Source organism: Anarrhichthys ocellatus, unplaced genomic scaffold (genome assembly GCF_004355925.1).
Source record: "Anarrhichthys ocellatus isolate YVR2014 unplaced genomic scaffold, GSC_Weel_1.0 scaffold44, whole genome shotgun sequence".
Lineage (NCBI taxonomy): Eukaryota > Metazoa > Chordata > Actinopteri > Perciformes > Anarhichadidae > Anarrhichthys > Anarrhichthys ocellatus.
Genome location: NW_022280074.1, coordinates 545,287 through 564,289, shown reverse-complemented (window position 1 = coordinate 564,289; position 19,003 = coordinate 545,287). Strand labels below are relative to the sequence as shown.

The 19,003-nt window shown below is 41.9% G+C and overlaps 1 protein-coding gene and 1 long non-coding RNA gene across 4 annotated transcripts in view; one reads left to right on the top strand and one right to left on the bottom strand.

Annotated features, from left to right (window-relative positions):
• Positions 1-19,003, bottom strand: part of nphp4 (nephronophthisis 4) — a 175,802-nt gene that overhangs the window by 91,854 nt on the left and 64,945 nt on the right. For all 3 annotated transcript variants that reach the window (XR_004213504.1, XM_031868798.1, XM_031868799.1), the window contains one exon: positions 18,778-18,913. Coding sequence is in view for 2 of the 3 variants with exons in the window: in XM_031868798.1 (XP_031724658.1) it covers positions 18,778-18,913 (136 nt within the window). In the remaining variant the exon portion in view is untranslated. The remainder of the gene's footprint in view (positions 1-18,777; positions 18,914-19,003) is intronic.
• Positions 10,876-19,003, top strand: part of LOC116395170 (uncharacterized) — a 13,238-nt gene continuing 5,110 nt past the window's right edge. Inside the window, exons 1-2 of the long non-coding RNA XR_004213505.1 lie at positions 10,876-11,081; positions 12,033-12,147. This is a non-coding gene — a long non-coding RNA (uncharacterized LOC116395170). The remainder of the gene's footprint in view (positions 11,082-12,032; positions 12,148-19,003) is intronic.

Here is a 19,003-nt window from a genome sequence, read left to right as displayed (position 1 = left end):
CTAAGTACTCAACTAACATGTGAATAATTTAGAGGGCAATGTGAAAATGGGTCGTATCTACTACAAAGCTTTGAAAGGAACGTGTTGCAGTGGTTTTGCGTGTAACCAATGCTTCTATATGGTGAATGCATTAGGGGATTAAGTACCGGGTCACACCTACAGTGTGTTGTGTTTGGTTATGATTTACAATCAGTCCCATAGCCCCTCTACTGCAACCATACCAGGGAAAGTCAAATAAAAAAAGGCATTTTGTTTGGAATGATCCACAGAGGACTCGAAGGTTTTGCTAAATCGATTAATGAGCTGGTCGGCCTCAGACAATAGTAATCAATCACAGATGGGACAGCATATAGAATACACAACGAGCCTGCTAGTCCACGTCGTTTCAAGATAAAGTGGAGCATATAATGGTTCACTCAATGCTCAACTCCCCTGAGCACATTCTTTACATGCAATACCATTATCCCAAGCTATAGGTCATCACTCCGATACAGTAACTATACTGCCGGCATTGTAAAAGTCATGCAGTGTCCGTTGGGTGGTATTATGGAAAACAGGAACTGCCTGCAGTAGTTTTGAAACAGAATGTGCCAACAGAGATGTTCTTTAAGTGTGCTTCAAGCACAATGTCAGTAATTCAACGGAATGAAACAGCACCATAAGATCTAAACATTATGTTCGCCTTCATTTGATAGATGAGGGGAGACAGGGAGGGTTATGACATGCAGCAGAGGTCCCAAAGCTGGAATCCAACACGGGGCCGTTGCACCAATCTGAACATTCGAAACCAATTGTGTTACTTCTTCAAATTCTGGGTCTGACTCGGGTTTGTATACTGCCAGATATGGAGTTGATTTGCAGTTCTTTATGGTCGGTCCAGGTTTGGGATGGCAGCACTGGCAATACTAACAGCCAAGAGGAGAGGAGCCTGTTTCCCCAAACTTTACACCAGGCTTGGAACTTTAAACTCAGCTGTCATTGTCCTCAGAACCACCTTTTCCTTTCAGCAGCACAGCTGAGTCTTCACAAGGCTAAATAATGCAATGGAGAAAAACCTCCACAAGGAGTGTACGGATGAAAAAAAAAAAAAAATACGTTTTTCCTTATTGATTTTTGTATTCAATTTCTCACTGGCATCACACATGCCCACAGTTCATAGTGATATACAGTAGTTCCCCAGCTGTAGCAGCAGATCCCCAAAGAGGAGGAAAACTCAAGTGGTGTATGACATTGCATGTAACAACTGTAGGGAAGGACTACTGAAGGGAAGACTAAAAAACCAGTACCAGCATCCACTGGCTCCAGGTCAACGTCTCCAACCAGGTGGCAGCTATTTGCAAGAGGTTTCTGGGCTCATTCAATCCCATTCACACAGCACGGGACAACATCAGAGTACACATATCACCGTTACTCTAATGATCCGAGTGTGTAATATTTCCTGGTTGTTGATTTAAATGACTTATTATTGCTCCGCAGAATCCTAGTCGCTGCTCCGATTCATTGAGAGCCCCCTTCAAACAGCAGAGCCTTTCCTGCCAAGTAGAACTGAATATCGGTCATCCGGAGCAAAAATTCAAAACTAAATGACGAAACCGGTTGGTTGTTATTGCCATGTTTCTAATACTTGGTTAGAGGTTGGGAATAAATGAAGTTTAATTATTAACATAGCCACAAGAAGTCCCTGTCAGGTAAATAAAAAAACAACAACTCACAACCAATGCTGTCTTCGTCTTTCAGGGCAGTTTCAAAATGTCAGATTATTATGCGAAGTAACCTCGCTGTCCTGTTAGCTTGCTACCAAAGCCTAAAGCCAAGTGTTCAGATAATGGGGCTGACATTTCACGCACTACACTACAACTAATAGTGGACTTCGGCAGAAATCAAGGGAGCTAAAAAGGTGTAAAGGTTAAAAACATGCCATCCCTTTTGTTTTGGGGAAAGGAACAATTTCTTCAGAATGCCGTCGGCCTCGTCTGTGTGATTTGTGCTACAGCTATAAAAACAATATACATATAAATTGGTCAGTCGTACATATCTGTTGTATACATCTTTTCAAAGCTCCGGATGCAGATCAATACCCCATTCCTCTCAAGAGAGAGTTGGTTTTCAGACTATAATTTTACCCCCAAGTAGCACAGACATTATGAACAGCTATTTATTTGAACTGTAACTCCAGAAATATATGGCAGCCATAAAACAGATAGCAGCAAATTCCCCCTTGAGGCATTGCCTGTTTCTCCATCTCATGGGGTTGAATTAATACGATGCTTTATACGAAAAGACTCAATCAAACAAGACTATTTTCAAAGTGACGATTTTGAGAAAAAAAGATCCAACTAGAGAAAGATCACTTTATGGCGTAGGGTGAAAGCCTGTATAGATCGTGAGGGGATTTATCTAATGCGTCTCTTTCCTTTTCATTCCACTCACTCTCCATCTCTAACATGTCTGTGCTTTTAACAGAACGCGAGGGAAAGAGCAAAACGAATATCGAGCACATGACTGAACACACACTTCTTGTTTTATTCAATGAATGTCTTCGTAATGTTGCTGGGAATGATTTGGGAGCAGAAACGGCGGGCTGAGCTCTGTGACAATGAGGGAGACAAAGGAGCAATCAAGGGGGCCTCTTCTACCGGGGCACCTACAGCCTATAGGAAAGAGCTTTTATCTGTCCGACACTCAACGCTTATCACACACTTTCAGCCTTCCAATCACAGGAAACTGAGAATGACTCGATGTTCAAAATTGTAGTACGTGAGCGCGAGTGAGGATGAAAAGGACTGTGAGCCAAAACACCCATCGACAAATGTTTCAGCCCGTATCTTCTTGTGTGAAGTTAACATCCACGACTGGGATCAAACAGACAAGTAATAACTTATTAATGGACAAAATCTTTCTGTAATCACAACAATAGCATGAAAACATGCACAGCGCAAACTAAAAAATTCCCTTTTAGACCAGCAGAGCTGGCACCCACATGAATCACGATCATGGTTTCAGTGCAGTGTTTTTTTTAAAGTGCTTCGGAACAGAGATCCACACATGAACTGCATGAAGCGCTGACAGCTCAGGCTGACACACAATAGAGAATCTTTGGTTGTGGTTCGAGTAAACAAACAGGGATAATAGTTTCATTCACAGCCCGGCAGAATATTCACACAATGCACGTAATCCTCGGACAAAAACAGTCCACAACGCTCCGGCTCCGCACGTCAGCGGAGATCAGTGTTGCATCCACATGCGAGCGTAGGTGGTTTAATGGAATTGCGGCAAGGACACGGTGCCGTAGGAGGTGGTTAGCTAATGTATGCATGTGTTGAAGGCTTTCAGTGAGAGGCAAAGTTGCCCAGAGGGTCAGACACATCCACTCATTCTGAGCACCACAGTACCTCAGTGAGTCTTAATCAATTGCAAAGCCTGCTTGTGATAGCAAAGAGACATCAAATCAATGGCATTTTATTTCAGGGGAAATAAAGAGTGCTTTTTATTTGCTCTTGCACGGTTTTGGACAGGAAACAGTTGAATTAATCCGGAAGTTTGCCATTTGAAATAATGGTTGTTTTTAGAACCGCTTGCTTCGGCACCGGTCATTAAGTCGGACAGGGCAGGGTGATCAATAGCAAATTTCTCCAAAGTGTGATTACACTGTTGATTCGAGTGTCAAAAGCTATATTTAAAATAAAAGTCATTAACTTTCCCACGGAGAGCAGCCAAGCACTTGTTTCAATAGTGCACTTGGGGAGAAAAAAAATAGAAACGGTAGCCTAAGGCGAAAACAAGGAAGCAGCAAACTTTTTCATGGAGTTGCACTGAAAACAATAACAGGCGATGTCACTGCACACATAATTGCGCCGACTGGCAAAGCGTTTTTCTAAGGGAAGAATCCATCAACCTTGTTTAGAAGTGTAAAATATATAATGCTGCAGCATCTCAAGACAAATATATAAAAAAATAAAGTGTCAGACATACTACGGGGTGGAAGCAAAGATCTCATTTCTAACCTGGAGCAAGAAAAGTAATCATTAAACTTTTTTGGGAGATGGAAAATAAAAAAGAAGGTGAAATTATCAAAAGATGACAGAAGGCGAATTTTGCACATCAAAGACAGCAGAAACCCCATTTCCCAACAGACGAGAAGAGGCACAACCAGTCCTATTCAGCACCACTTACTAACTGAAACGGTTAGGAGTGGCCTGTTCTCATACATGAAAGTAAAAACACCACTCATTTTAGAAACTGCTTCCAATTCAAAGCTGCTGTTGCTGTTATACTAAAAATAGAAAACAAAAGGCCAAGTTTGTGATAAGCTGAAATAAGGCGGTTTGCAGCAACACAGTTTTGGAGAAGCTCAAAGTAAATAGCAGGACATACAGCGACTCGGGGCTTTCTCAAGTACAGCAGGAATTAATCCCAAATTAGGGGGGATGTGGGCATTGATGGGAGACGGAGTCTGACGGTTATTACTATTACCTCAGTCTGTTGGGGTATTCTATTCATTATTTCAGCCAAGACCCTGTGACAGGCACCAGCCCCACATCTCCCGCTACTTATTCTCCACAGTGAGACGCCCTGGAGGAAGTGAGGGAACATGCACCGAGATCATTAGCTTAAGAGCACTAAACCACTCACGTTTTCATCCATCTGCACGAGTCGTACAAATGAACCCAGCAGGCTATACTGCGCTCTATTCGGCTCACCGAAGGCCAAATAGGGAGATCGGGAAGAATTGTGCTCCGTCTCAGATCCCGCCCTCACTGATGGTAAAACTTCAAGGAGATGTTCATGACAGACATGTTCGCTGCTCAGGCCAATTTACTGCGAATGTGAACACTTTTTATCTGTAGCTGGATGCTCGTCTAGTGGTTGTGCATAGCGATGACAGTTGAACTGCACATGTAATTAAAAAATCATTTCATTTCTAATTTAGGATTTAGACTTATTTGATTGTATTATTTTTTAAACTTTGTTCTAGAATGTATTTTTATGTGCTTTGAAGAACAGTTTAGACAAGGACCAAGTAATTGCTCAGGATCGGTAGGTAGGTCGATGTTGGAATCTCGACAAATATGAGACCGATTGCCGTAAAACCTCGTTCATGGACTCCCAATGATCCTCCTGACTTTGGTGATCCCGACTTTTCCTCTAGCGCCACCAGCAGGTTGACATTTTAGGTACAGAGTAAAAATGTCATGAAATGTCAAACAGACATCTGTTCTACAGAGGGTGAATTGCAATAACTTTGGTGATCCCATCACTCTACCTCTTGCACCATCACAAGGCCCAAATTTCAATCTGTCCAATGCACCTGCAAAACATGATGTCATTCCCATCGGCCTGATCTGTGCTTGCTAGCACAGTAGACCAAGACCTTGAATGTGGGAAGCACTACCTGCTAAACATGACAACCACTACCATTTTTACGCTTACTTCACCAGCTACCACTAAGGATCTCAGTTGGATCTCAACATTTATCCACCTTACAATTTGCTGTCCTTTTAAATGTGCTTTACAGACACATGGAGTTACTAGCATAGCCAGACTATTGTCGTCTTTTTACAGTGTAGGTAGAGAAAAGTACCACAAACTGAAAGACATATTCACCTTCAAACTACACATATTACTAAAGCCTAGTTTTGGCTTCAGCGCCAGACGCTTCCTCATTTAAAAAAAATAGGAATGCATTTCACTGAGAGCAGTAATATAAAGTACCCGAGATGATTATCCATCCCTCATCAGAGCAGCATACCATGCATTCCCCCTCAGATTGAAATTCAAATCACCTGAAGATAATGATAAAGCGAAAAAGATGACAAATCACTTGCTGAAAGTAAATGACATGAGGTGCACGTTCAGGATTAGGAGCACATTGTACGGCGACGACTGTCTTTTCCATAAAACTCTGTGAACATAACGCCTCATCCATACAGTCCCAAATGAATCTTGCGATGATATTTTCATCTGCACTGCATGAGCACGTTTCACAAAATATAACAGCTCTGTTAGTTGGACGCTTGCCGTATTTATCTGGTCTGCACATTCAATCTGATCGGTGACATTTTGCATCTATGTACCCTAGGCATGAAGACAAGTTACTGAGGGGGAAGTAATACACATTCCTCTACATAAATATAGGAATACATAAATGGGATATCAAAGGCCGACACTTAATGTTCAGGTATATTGCCTTCAGATTTGAAATGAACCCTGTTAAATCACACCGTTTCCCCGCGTTAGAGTTGGTGCTGGAGAGTTGAAAGGACTGCTGCGTTACCAACAGGCAAATGGCAGAACTCTAATGGTTTAGGGCACGGGAGAACAAATACACAAACGTTTTAGCCAAGTGCCCTTGTTGAGTCTCGAACAATAGGAATGCATTACCACCAGGCTTACAAGATTCTGACTGACATTTAACATTTTTGTCACCGTTTACCATCCAAAAACTGTACTCTATTTGTTGTAACTTGCTATGTGGAACAGTGGACAGCTGAAACACAATGTTATACAGCTGGTCAGGCCTCAAATGGTCCCAAAATGCCCCTGACCACTTTATAAGACTGCTGTTTTAAATAAAAATCATTTAGGTCTGGGCCATCAACACGGCAACCATTAGATCTGCAAACATCATCGCCAGTGCCTCTCTGGCTGCCAGGGCGATGCATCCGTCTGGAGAAGGATAGCACTGCTGGCATGCACTGACAGGGTAAATCTCACTCTAGGCCTATCACAGGGGGAGATTGATGCACTTCGCAGTGGGGGGGAGAGCTGACATTCATTTTAATTAGGCGGGCAAAATATTGTCTCCGCGGCATCTAGCCCTCCCCTTGCCTTAACCTCAACTTCTCTTCGCGAAAAAATGAAGCGGGGGGGCCTCCAGGGAGGAATGGCCTCTGGAGTAGGCCACAAATCAGCTAAATATATCACTTCAATTCCTGACGACATTACTGTGCTTAAGATTCTTGATTAACATTTAATTAACATTTGTATGACATTTCAGATCAGAGGCAAACACAAATATAAATGTTATCTTTGAGGGTGAGGTCTCCTCCAATGGGAGGGGCTCTGTCGACACATGTCATGTAATATAAATAGTCGAGGAAACTCAAACCAAGGGAAGGGTTCATAAGGTCAGGGGACAGTGTCATGGTAAAGGGGCATTTTAACGAGCATGTGATTGGGGAAAGCTTCACAAGATGCTTTTCATTCAGAAAACATCATTAAAGCCTGCAGGGGCTCACAATAACTGCACACAGCAACACACAAACAGCCACTTAAGAGAAGTCACAGGAAAAAGCACACAGCAATCTATACAGCCTGCACCTGTCGGCGAGCCAATTAAAATCCAAACAAGTGTCCGCGGCACAGAGGAGAAGCTGTACACCGACACCTTTAATAAACCCAGCCACTGGCCATGTCACTGTTTTTCTGCTCCACATATACTGTTTATCTTCCACCCCCCGGCAGTGACATCTGAGACACAGAGAGGAATAAATAGATCATTAAGGGAGTGATATTTGTCGTTCATCTCAACTAATGGAAAGATTGTCGAACACCACACGTAACGCACGCTTGCGTAAGATTCTTTATCATGATCACTAAGCCATTGGTCAAGAGTCAACAATATGTATGTAGAAGATTCAATATTAACAGGAGAATGTTCAATATACAACCGAGTGAATAATTCAGTATTCATTTTCTAATCATCTCTGCCAGGCGTGAGCCTGCAGGGAGATCATGCATTTGGTTGTGTGTGCATCTGTATGTCTGTCCACGACTAATCTCGCATACTACTGGACCCGTCAGCCAAATGTTTTTTGTGCATATTACCACTATATGCTTCAGGATCTCTTGTGGTTTCATTAAATGTTTGATTAAAAAAAAATACATTTTATTGATTTTTTTATAACCATTTTAATTTTTGTGTGAATTTTCTCTTGATTTCTAGTCGCTATACTAGAACATTGTGATGTAGCACTTCAAAATTAAAGCCCTTCAAAATCTCATTCATGAGACAATTTATCTAATTTCAGATTAGATTTTAGAGGAAATGGTGCATAGTTACAAAATAATTTCACTCCAGGTTAATATCAGACCACCTCAAGGTGTCACTCAGAGAGAACCAGGACATTCTGATGTAGCATTTCAAAATGAAATTGATTTATTGCACACTCCACATTCGCAATTCTGTAATAACTAGACTATACAGTTTCCACCCTAAACAAAAACACTCAAATTCAAAGATGTGAAAACAATTAGTTTTCTTATTCGAGTAGATAGTTGTGTTTTTCACACTGAAACTGGTAGTATTCAAGTTGTATACAAATACAACGATACAATGACGTGGTAGCAACGCTATTCAGCCGTTTCTCTATTAAATCTTGAAATAGTTACCCTTGCCGTGCTGGCATTTTGAGTACTGATGGTCCGACTTGCGAACATTCAAGTCTCACTGTGAATAAGTGAAGCACCCGATAATAAACGACACAACAAAGACGTTGCAAAGACAGCACAGCAAATTGTTTTTTTTTCTAAATGTTGATGAAGAAAATGGCGGACATGCGCATTTCAAAGTTCAAAGTTGGGGCGATTAAATTTTGAGTCTTTTTTTAATGTTTTTTTTTCATCTTTAATATCTTACATTCTTTTCGAAGGTTTATATCTCACTCATTGTCAGAAATGAGGTGTGTGATTATATGTTGTTAGGTTTTGACAGCACCTTCAAGACTTATACTTTTTTTTTACTTTTACTCTGAAAAATTACTTAATTGGTACTGTAAATATGTCCGATTTTCAGTATGGGTGCAGTCAATGATGTCCTGAACACATATATATCAGTCATTGTATGGAATTATTGAGAAAATACTTTTTATAAAACTTCAAATATTCAGAAATGTACCCGTTTCTCGGTGCAAATGTATGACTTTTACTTTGACTTAAACCGTCCGATAGAAGCCGCAAGTGATCAACGACTGCTTCAGTCGAACAGGAATTTCCAGCAGTTGGCGTGGCTGAAAACAAGCACAGTCTCGGCTGTTGCAGGCCACATTTTGGCCTTCGTTGTGGCTCAAAAACTGAAATCCAAGGAAAAGTTTTGCCACATTTTGAACCGGAGCATCTGCAGATAAATTCCCCACCAGATATGTTATGATCCACTTATGTTTAGCATAAGATCAGATGAATAAATCCCCATTTGTGTTATTATTGCTGCCATCTTGACTGTAAGGGAGCCAGGAGGGAAAACTGAGTGTTTACTGCTTATTTGGAGGCGGTGTACGAAATCCTCCCATATGTTCTTATTATTACATCGTATCAGGCAACAGATCGACTTTACCTGTCTTAAAGGTACAGAGACATGCGGCAACTGCAACTCTGTCAACCACTGTGTGAAACAGCTGCTAAGGGGGCAGGGCTGAATGAACAGTCAGTTGTGGGCACATGTTAAGGAATGAGGAAAAACGGAACTACACATTCATGAACAAATAGCGGCCAGTCAAAAAAAAAAAACTTTGAGAAGGGTTGGAATTATTGAAAATTTCAACATAATGTACATTTTCACAGCACAAATTCATGAAGACAACAACGTAGTGGCATATTACTCACCACTCTGCTTCTTTGAGTTTTTAATGTATTAAAGTCTTTGAATGGTAAAGTCTCGTCTATCAATTAAATAAAAGACAATTACCATTACAAAAATATTCTATTTAGAGTAGTATTTTTTATCATTTTCGTAGGCATAAAGCTGTGCCGTCTAAGAGTCCTGTAATTTGCTTGATTTCAAATGCTGAACTGCATTAATCAAGTCACCGTCGACTAAAAAGCTTTCCATCACCGATACAGTATATTGCCACATGCCTGACCTTGATGCCGGATATATTGCAGCAGGATGTTTTCCAGTGCCGGCAAATCTGTGTCCAGTCACACTTCAGAATATGTGAAAATGCATGAAAAAATGTCTCCATGAGTTCTGTATCCACTGCACTCATCACTCTCAGTTATTTGGAAATTATTCTCTGTCGCCCCTCTGACAGCTGACAGATGTTTCTGGTTTGTAGTTCTAAATCAAACCACGGACAGAAAACAAGACAACATTCGTGAATGCGGCCCAATGAGTTCTGTAGGCGACCACCACAACAAACATCTTACTGATGAGCGTGTTTTCTGTGAGCTGGAATGTTGCTTTGTATAGCATATGAGAAACAGGCAAGCTGCCAAATTCAGTCGTGCGTCTGCATATAATCCAGATGAAAGCTCAGTAGAGGGCAAAACAGTGAGTATATTTAAAGGTTATGCATTAATGGTTACACTTCCTCAGACGCCGAGTAATCGACTGTGCCACTCACCGAGCCCAGTCGGGGTCAAAGGTGACGCAACACGAAAACATGACGCCGGTGACACATTCATTACTGGTTGTGGCGTTGGCCCGGTTACTCAAACGGAGAACCCATTGTAGTGCGTGAAACGTATCACAACTGTCGACGACGATCCTTTCTCAGCAACACAAGTGTGCTGTGGTGTAACAGCTCGTGAGAGTCGCCAATTACTGTTCCGAGGATGTGATTCGCGTTTGACAGTCTCTAAGAAGCGCAACGGTGGTTAGTAGGAGGATGAAACCGAGTATTTCCTCTCTACGCGACTCTCCCTTCCCCTCTGTTCCTCCGTCTATCTGCTTTGCTTCCATCCTTCTGGGGGCTGTGACCCACGCGCAGTCACTCATTGTTTTGGATGACTGCAGCTGTCACGCCTCCCGATAAATTGTTTCCTGGCAAAAGGACAAAGCCACGTGGGCCAGCAGCGCCTCGTGCTTCCACTTCCCCTGGACCAGCCCCTCCATTAGCGATGAGCTCGTGCTTGTCAGCGGAGGAAGGCAGACAACAATAAGCCCCCATCGTCTTGCATTAAGCTGTATGCAACTGTGTTACATTGCTGAATTGACGAGCAGGGCTAACGGTGGTTGGGCAGAGGATGCGATCGGCAGGCAGGAGGAGGCCTGAGATGTCTCGGATGAAGTTGCGAACAATTGGTGCTGACAGACAACAATTAGGTGAGCTGCCGCCGCCTCGCGTCATTTGTCAGTGAACCAAGTGAGTAAATCATGTACTGTTGAAGGCGTCCACTAACACTTTTGAGTGGATAACTGAATGCATGATGTACTATGATAGACACCACTTTTTCATTATGCAAATAGATGAGTATGTCAAGGAACTGAGGGAAAAGTGATTCGAAAGGGTCACAATACTTTACAAGTACACTTGCTCTTATCAATGCTCTTAGAAAGTGTACGAAAGATGGATCGTTCCTGTATCAGATTTAGAATTTAGCTCTGAAAATCAACTAATTGTCGGGTCAGTTTATCAAAAAAATAAAACAACAATCTGTTGTGGTGTTAAGTCATGAATGGTTCTGAACATGGAAGTTTGTTCTTGCCCTTGACATGATAACAGGGTGGTTGTGTATGAGGTATTGTAACACCGGTCTCTATTGAAGGATGGTCTCTTTCGGTGGATGGTTGTTTCTCCAGCTGTCTACTGACCAGTGGTGCCCGACACATAAAGCTCTATTAAGGATCAAGGCTAAATCTCTGTCGACACACAAAGGCAGAATATATGCATACACCTGGTTTAAGTCAGATTTACAAAGCTGTGCATAATGGTTCTGATCTATGTACGCATCTCAATTGTTACGGAACTGAGTGGACATTCACAAATCTGTGCCGTTTCCATCTGTTCATTTGTTTTTACACTGTTCAATCGAAGTTGTGTCAAGTGCACCGCACTTCACCTCGCAGCGTTCGTTAAATCCCTTATGTGGATAGGCTTAACTATCAGCATAAATCAAACTGTCATATTATATCATCATATCCAATTAATACCATGTTTCAAACTACCACTCGATACAGTACATAAACAAGCAATTACAGTAATAATATGGCAGGAGATGCAAGGGAATTATCTTATTGTTTTGGGGCGTGATAATCACTGAACATAGTAATTGAAACTGTCGAATATACTTCCACCATGTCTTTCTTTTTCCAGGTTTCTTCTTCAATCGGCGGCAGAGTGATGTGGAAAAGTGTAGCTGGAGTGGACACGGGAAGACAGAGTTTCCGCATGTGCAGCCCATCAAGGAATAAGCACAGAGGGATGCTGGGTAATACAATAGAGCCCCTTGATAAGGGAGGGAATAGATACAGAGCAGGAAATAGCAAAAATGCAAATGAAAGCAAGATGGCAGGAAGTGGACATTGGACTGAAAGAAAAGTTGATTATTTGAAGTTCGTTGACCTCTGAGAACAGCCTATCAGTCAAATTCCCACTTCCTCTCCTCTCCCCAGCCTCCTTAATTTAAATTGTTATCTCCGTCCTTCTGACTGCTCCTAAGGAGCATGAAAGAAGTCCGCTCAAAGGCTCTCAGAGAGAGAGACAGTAGGCGGCAAGAGAGACAAGACAGAAAGAGCAACTCGGTAATAACTCAAATCAAAAATACCAAAGAGAACAAATGACGACACACCATGGTTTTCTTTCTTCATAACCAAAGGCAACGATGGCAATTTTGTAAAGAGAGGCCATCTACTTCTTCTTTGTCTTACAGTGAGAACCAGACAAAGAGACATGTAGGCAGTCTCAGAGCACCGAGTGATTGCCTCTGGATTGCGGTGGTTGTGTTTTAGAAGAGAAGGGATTTCAACAGAATTGTTTTACTCTTTGCACCCACCTTAGCCGCCTCAGAATACATCAAACGACATAATTCTATTTAATCAGCGAACAACAGTAAAGCAGTCTGCATGCTCATTCCCTCCACCCATCCGAGCACGGTCCTGTAAGCAGAGGATTCTCCTTCAAGTTGCCTACACAGCACCATCTAGTGGCAATGCATACAGTCAGAGGCAGTGCAACATGGGAAGTCAGAGAAAGCAGGTTTAGTACTCCATTGTTAGTACTCCATCAAGGTGTCACTGCTGGGTGAAGCCACACACACACACGCACACAATAAGACAGCGTTTCAAGCATCTGTCTGTGCTCCCTGCCAAAAGACTGCACAACAAAGCCAATTATATTATTAATGAATCCTCGAAGGTTATTCAGAGGAGTGACACAAAACATACTATTTTATCAAATTATGTAAAATACCATTCCTATAACACTGTTATATTATCCTAGAATAATATAATACATATTTCATTATACACGTGTATATTTATTTTATTTTATTACGGTTCATTGCTTGCACTTGAACTTCAATCTTCACTTAACTTTAAATGACTTTTCTTTCTACTTCTTTCAGCCATTATGTTTCAGCTGCCACTTCAACTAATTTCAGAGCTTCAACCTCAAGTACAACTTAAAATGATTTAATATCTTCATCCTCAGTTATTAGAACTATACACAGCCATTCAAAAACTCAAAAGACTCAACATGTTGAAACTGTAAATTATCAGCATGTACATTTTCTTCAGAATCTGAATTATTATGAAGTGTACTCCATTATATTACTGAACATGTTATTGTATTATATACTATTAAATTGTGTAAACAGCCACAAATGTATATTTTCACAGAAAAATGCATTATTGGTTAAATAATTTTTTTATATATTACATCAATGTGCACAACCCATGTTTATGGACACTGGCCTAGGCTATTGTACTCTCTAAGTTGGATTTCCCACGCATAGACTACTCCCTAAGTGTTGCATCTCTGTACATCTTTGCAATTTTCATTTATGGTGTAGTTCTACTTATTTTGTCCTTTTCTCTGCTCAACCTGTTCTGTATCTTTATCTTGTCTCTTTTTGAGTTGCTATAACACCAAACGTCTCCCTCCATAGTCGATAAAGTACTAGCCTATATTAAATACCATAATTCCACATTAGAATCCAGCTGTACATACCAGGGCGAGAGTATACAGACATGAATATGGCAGAGTAGAGAGTATACAAAGTATTGAAGTCTGGTTTTTGACTAAACGGCTTCAAAGGTCAAAGGCCGTAGCAACTTGATTGATTTTTTGCAGGTTTAAATACCAGCCCAATTCCACAAGGGCCAGACCAGCCTCAGAGTTGGTTGTTGGGGGCAATAGGACATGAACCCTCACATTTGTGCTTCACAAGTGGTGTCGAGTTTCTGTGAAGTGCTGTTGACAGTGTGCAGCTGTGTGCCCTTAAGGCACACCTCAGCTCAACACAGCTATAACACCTCAGGAGCATCACATGTCTGACAGCTGTGACTCAGCGCAGGGACGTGTACAGTGTCCCATCACACTCGCCTTGGTAACCGAAGATGCAGAAACTGAAGTTATAGCGGTCTGCTGATAGTACAACCCACTGAAACATGCACCTAAGGGTGTCGGGGCTGCTGCCGTGTTCAGGAGGCATCATGCATCAAACCCTTATCAGTCAACACACCCGAGACACATCGGACTCTGGATTAACACTCACAAACAACATGTGCACACATCAGCACACAAACACACACACTCCACTCCCACACACAGACAAAAGTTACTCTCCACCTGCTAAATATCTCTCACCTCATCAAACATGCATGCCAGCGAAGGCGAAGGTGGTGAAGTAGAGTGAGGTAGGAGATCTATTTTTTTTGGTCACCCACACAACCCTTTTTGCCAAGCTATTCTAGGATGATGTAGACAGATATCAGTTTGATGGTTTCTATCAGGTTTGCTAGAATTTCTCAACTTGAGTGGACTTTTTCCACTTAAAGCGAAGAGAATACATCCCATTGGGAGCATGGGTGTTCTAAATAAAATTTCATGGCAATCTGTCAATTAGATTTAGAGCTATCTTGTGTGAAAAGTTGATTTTTTTTTGGAATACAGCTGGTAGGCGGACCAGGAGAGCTCATTAAGTGTCCAAATAGGGAAAAGGTTCAAAAATTGTTGAGCATGAATGTGAATTGAATGTCAATCTGCCCTTTAGATGTTGATATTTTCTGCGTAGAAATGTTGGCCCTGTGGTGGTACAAGAAAAAGGATCAGGAGGTCATCAAAAACATTAGGCTTCATCCTCTGGGGAACATGAACCTCAACAGTAAATTTGATTGAAAACCAGGCCATAAGTTGATGAGTTATGGTCTGAAACAAGCTACGCAGCAGCTAGGGACGTGGTATAGGTGAGTGTGACATGAAGGGAGGCAACACGGAGAGGCAATTATATCAGAACTGGAGAGTATTTCTTAATTCAAAGAAGAGCAAAGAATGGCACTGAAGGCTTTTCTCAACGGAAAATATGTTTTCGGTATTCTCCTGTCAGAATTTGATTGACAGATGGGTCATCCAATCACCTGCCAAGTATTTCTTGAAAGTGACTTCCCTCATCCGTCTCCAATGACGGCTTCTCAGATGGTTCTGTGTAAAAAGACCATCTGGCAGGGTCAGGAAAGAATAGACCAACAGCAAAGACCAATGTCCAGTTCTCCAACAAATGAGTGCTGTTTGAAAATGGTGATTGTTCATTGGGTGGAATAAGGGCGGTCTGCATCGCCCGGGCTCCATAACTTTGCAAAACCAACAAGCACACAGACAATTTTCCCAATTTTCCCATGTGTGCACAGATGTGACGATGGGCAGAGCCCTAAGCATGCTAAAAATTCTCTCCACATTCCTCATATCCCTTCTTCCTTCCTTCCCTCTGTGTTCACTGCTGAGCTGCACCAATTGCCTCCATCTTGGCAGCAATGGAGTGGCAGTTTGCTGTCAGAAAAGAGGCTGTCAGAATGCAACTGAAACCTAAATCAACTGCTGAGACACATTTGCTCAGTTTCTTGGCGCTGATAGAATCACAACACGCACCACATATGTGTACTGACTGTCAACGCAATGTTTACAGTCTCATGCACCAAACATGTACTCCTTAGGCTTTATAACTTCATTCCCCACTATGACAACTAGCTTCGTTTTTCCACCACCAAAAGACAGACACTTTGAAAATATCAGCCTTTAGATTATGTCAGTAGTAGGACACAAGAAGAGCCAATACTCATGGGGAATTTCCAAACAAACAAATGAATTAACTGCTAAATGCAAGAATGCAGTCTTGTGAATTTTTGCCACGTTGGCAGTGTTGCTCTAGGGATGGCGAAGTCTGTTGGTCAGTCAGACTTGGGTGATCCCCCTGACGTCTAATCTTGTGCCAACAGCAAAAACATTTTAAGCAATTTCAATAATTCTCTACAGCTGTGTGCCTCCGTATAAGCAGTGTTTAATGCAACTTTCAGATATCAGGGATATCGCTTCTCAGTTGGGAAAGTGATAGTCTTGATAATTCAGATCATTATATGGTAAGATCAGGTGTTCTTGTTAGTATTGAACAGTAAAGCAGAGTTACATGGGCAAACTGTATGCAACAAAGATGATAAAAGATGGTGAGCCGCTCCTCGTTTTATGCTTTAGAAAAAACCTCTTCTGTAGAAAATGTTTTTTTCCCCGTAAACAATATCCATTACATGTCAACAAATCCATGGAACAACTCATCCATGGTACAAAACCAAAGGAGGAACACTGTCCATTTACAACAGACCGATTAGCTGTCAAGTGGTTGCTGAGGAAAGAATGGGAGAATTAATACATAAATGCAAATGTACCATTGGGGCTCCGATGACCGAGTGGATGGTTGTTTTTCTGCTGCTTATAATTGGTGAGTCGGTGACCCCTGATTGTATAAAGTATTACACGCAGTAACACAATTGGCATGCGTTAAGTGTTGAAGGCTCGCTCACCCACGCACATAATTACCAGTCTTTCTGAGGTTTTCCCATACCATGAGCGGTTGTTAAGTGGTGCGGCTTGAATTGGGAAATTACTTCCCTGGGGGTGTGTTGACTGCGTCGGTCTGTACCTGGTGCCAGCTACTCGTTTTTGCAATTCATAGAGACAGGATAGGAATCAACGAATTGAAAATACTTTATGGAGAAAAACATTTTTCAATGGGTTGCACGGTGGTGTGGTGGCTAGCACCGTCTACACACAGCAAGAGGGTCCCGGGTTCGATTCCCGGGCTTGCATGTTCTCCCCGTGTCTCTCCAGCTACCTCCCACAGTCCAAAGACATGCAGCTCAGGTTAACTGATTACTCTAAATTGCCTGTAGTTGTGGATGTGAGCGTCTCTTATGTGTTCGCCCTGCCTTCGCCCAGTGTCAGCTGGCATCGGCTCCATGGATGGATTTCAATCACATCAGTATTGTTGCAAAAGCTTTTGATGTGTTTTTAATAGACCATTTACATCATTGCACAAAGCTCAAACTAAACTAACTTAACTAAAATTTAGGTTTTCCCAGAGAAAATGTAATCTTGATATACTAATCTCAATCTTCATTTTACCAACACTGACCAAATTAGCACTGAACAACAATGACTGACCATTATTACATTTTTGATTGAAGCCTAACATCTGCCACTGTCAACAAACCAACATAATGGGTCGGTCACTTTTAATTGACAGGCGACCCAAAACACTAATTGTGTGCCGTTCACTCTCACTAATGCAAACAGCTGCAAAGTGAAAATTGCTATTGCATTTCTAGATTTCCTCGATGTATCATCCGATTTCTGTACTGCACATTCGTGTTGCGTATCAGCCACCATATATGCCGTTACCACTTCATCAGTCAGGCTCTTGTTTGTAAATCATAGGTGTTTATGGGGACGATGGGGACTAAATTATAATACAAATTAAAGTCTTATTTGACTCACTCTAGCAGTAAGTGGAAAAAACTAATTGCAGCATCAAACTCACAGCTTGTTTAAATTCCCAGAAAAAAAAAAAAAAAGAGCATCCCTGAGCAGAAGTGATGGCACAGTAGACCTACGCAGTAAGTCTTTTTTAAGGGAATAAAGTGAGTCATGCTCATAGTCTGTAGAGTCAATGATGTCAAACATCACCCAGGCAACCAGGAGTTTGAGTTCACTGGTCATTGCCACTGTGTTGCTTACTGAAGCCAAAGCATCCGAACGTAACCAGCACCACGGGCGAGAGTGACGGGCTGTCGGACTCCTGTCAGTCCAAGGCTTCCTGTGGATTTTTTGACCTCACTTGCCACAAGCATGCACACGCTCATGCGGGTGATGCAATACACGATCCTGCCAATGGTTTCACACTATGCCAACACAGGTGGCAGTAACACGTCAAGGATATGTTGCAATGCGCCAGCAAGGGTGGTGAGGAAGAAGACTGCAAGCTAGCAAACAACGATGTAGCGAATGCAGGATTTAAAAAATACTTAAAAAAAAACTCAGGGTTGCAAATGTTTTATGAGGAAGGAAATGCCTTCAATGCATTTCTTAGACCCTGAGGATACACACAATGCGTTTTGCTGAGTAAGACAAAGACAAACCTCTCTTGAAGACGTGGTATCTTTCTGATCAAAGTGTACTTTTTTCAAAAGTTGAAAACTTTATTGAAACTATACCTTTGTGCAAACTTTCAAAAGAGATGTTGGGAAGTTGTCTCTAAGAAATACCCCAGATTAAAGCGTATATAAACTGCACGAAACCAAATCATCACAACCATGGATGGAGTGATACTCCAAGGACAAGAAAGAAGTGATGAGAGAACAAAGGGAAGATGAAGAGAGGGCAGTAGGGCGAGTGTGTGCAGGTGTCTTTAGTACATCCATTATTGCTTGTGAAGACCTGTGTGAGTTGCGTGAAGGGAAGAGGTCGGTCTGGTTTGTCTTTATTTAATTGAAAGGTTGATTTCAAGCTAGGACCTGGGTTTAGGATCAACATTAAGTACGGTTTAGAAAGAGTATGTGTGCATCCCTCTTACCATCGTCTCTCGGCCTATTGGAGCGGAGAAGACCCACTCCAGCTGGAAGACAATTGCCAAAGCGTGATGATTGGTCAGCCTGAGCTCCAAGCTGCTGCGAAGGCCCAGCGTCTGAGGGAGGGTTGATATTGCAGAGCTGAGGAGAGAGCAGACACGCGCATGTAGTGAAGGGCGCATGTTGAGAGAGAGAGAGAGAGAGAGAGAGAGAGAGAGAGAGAGAGAGAGA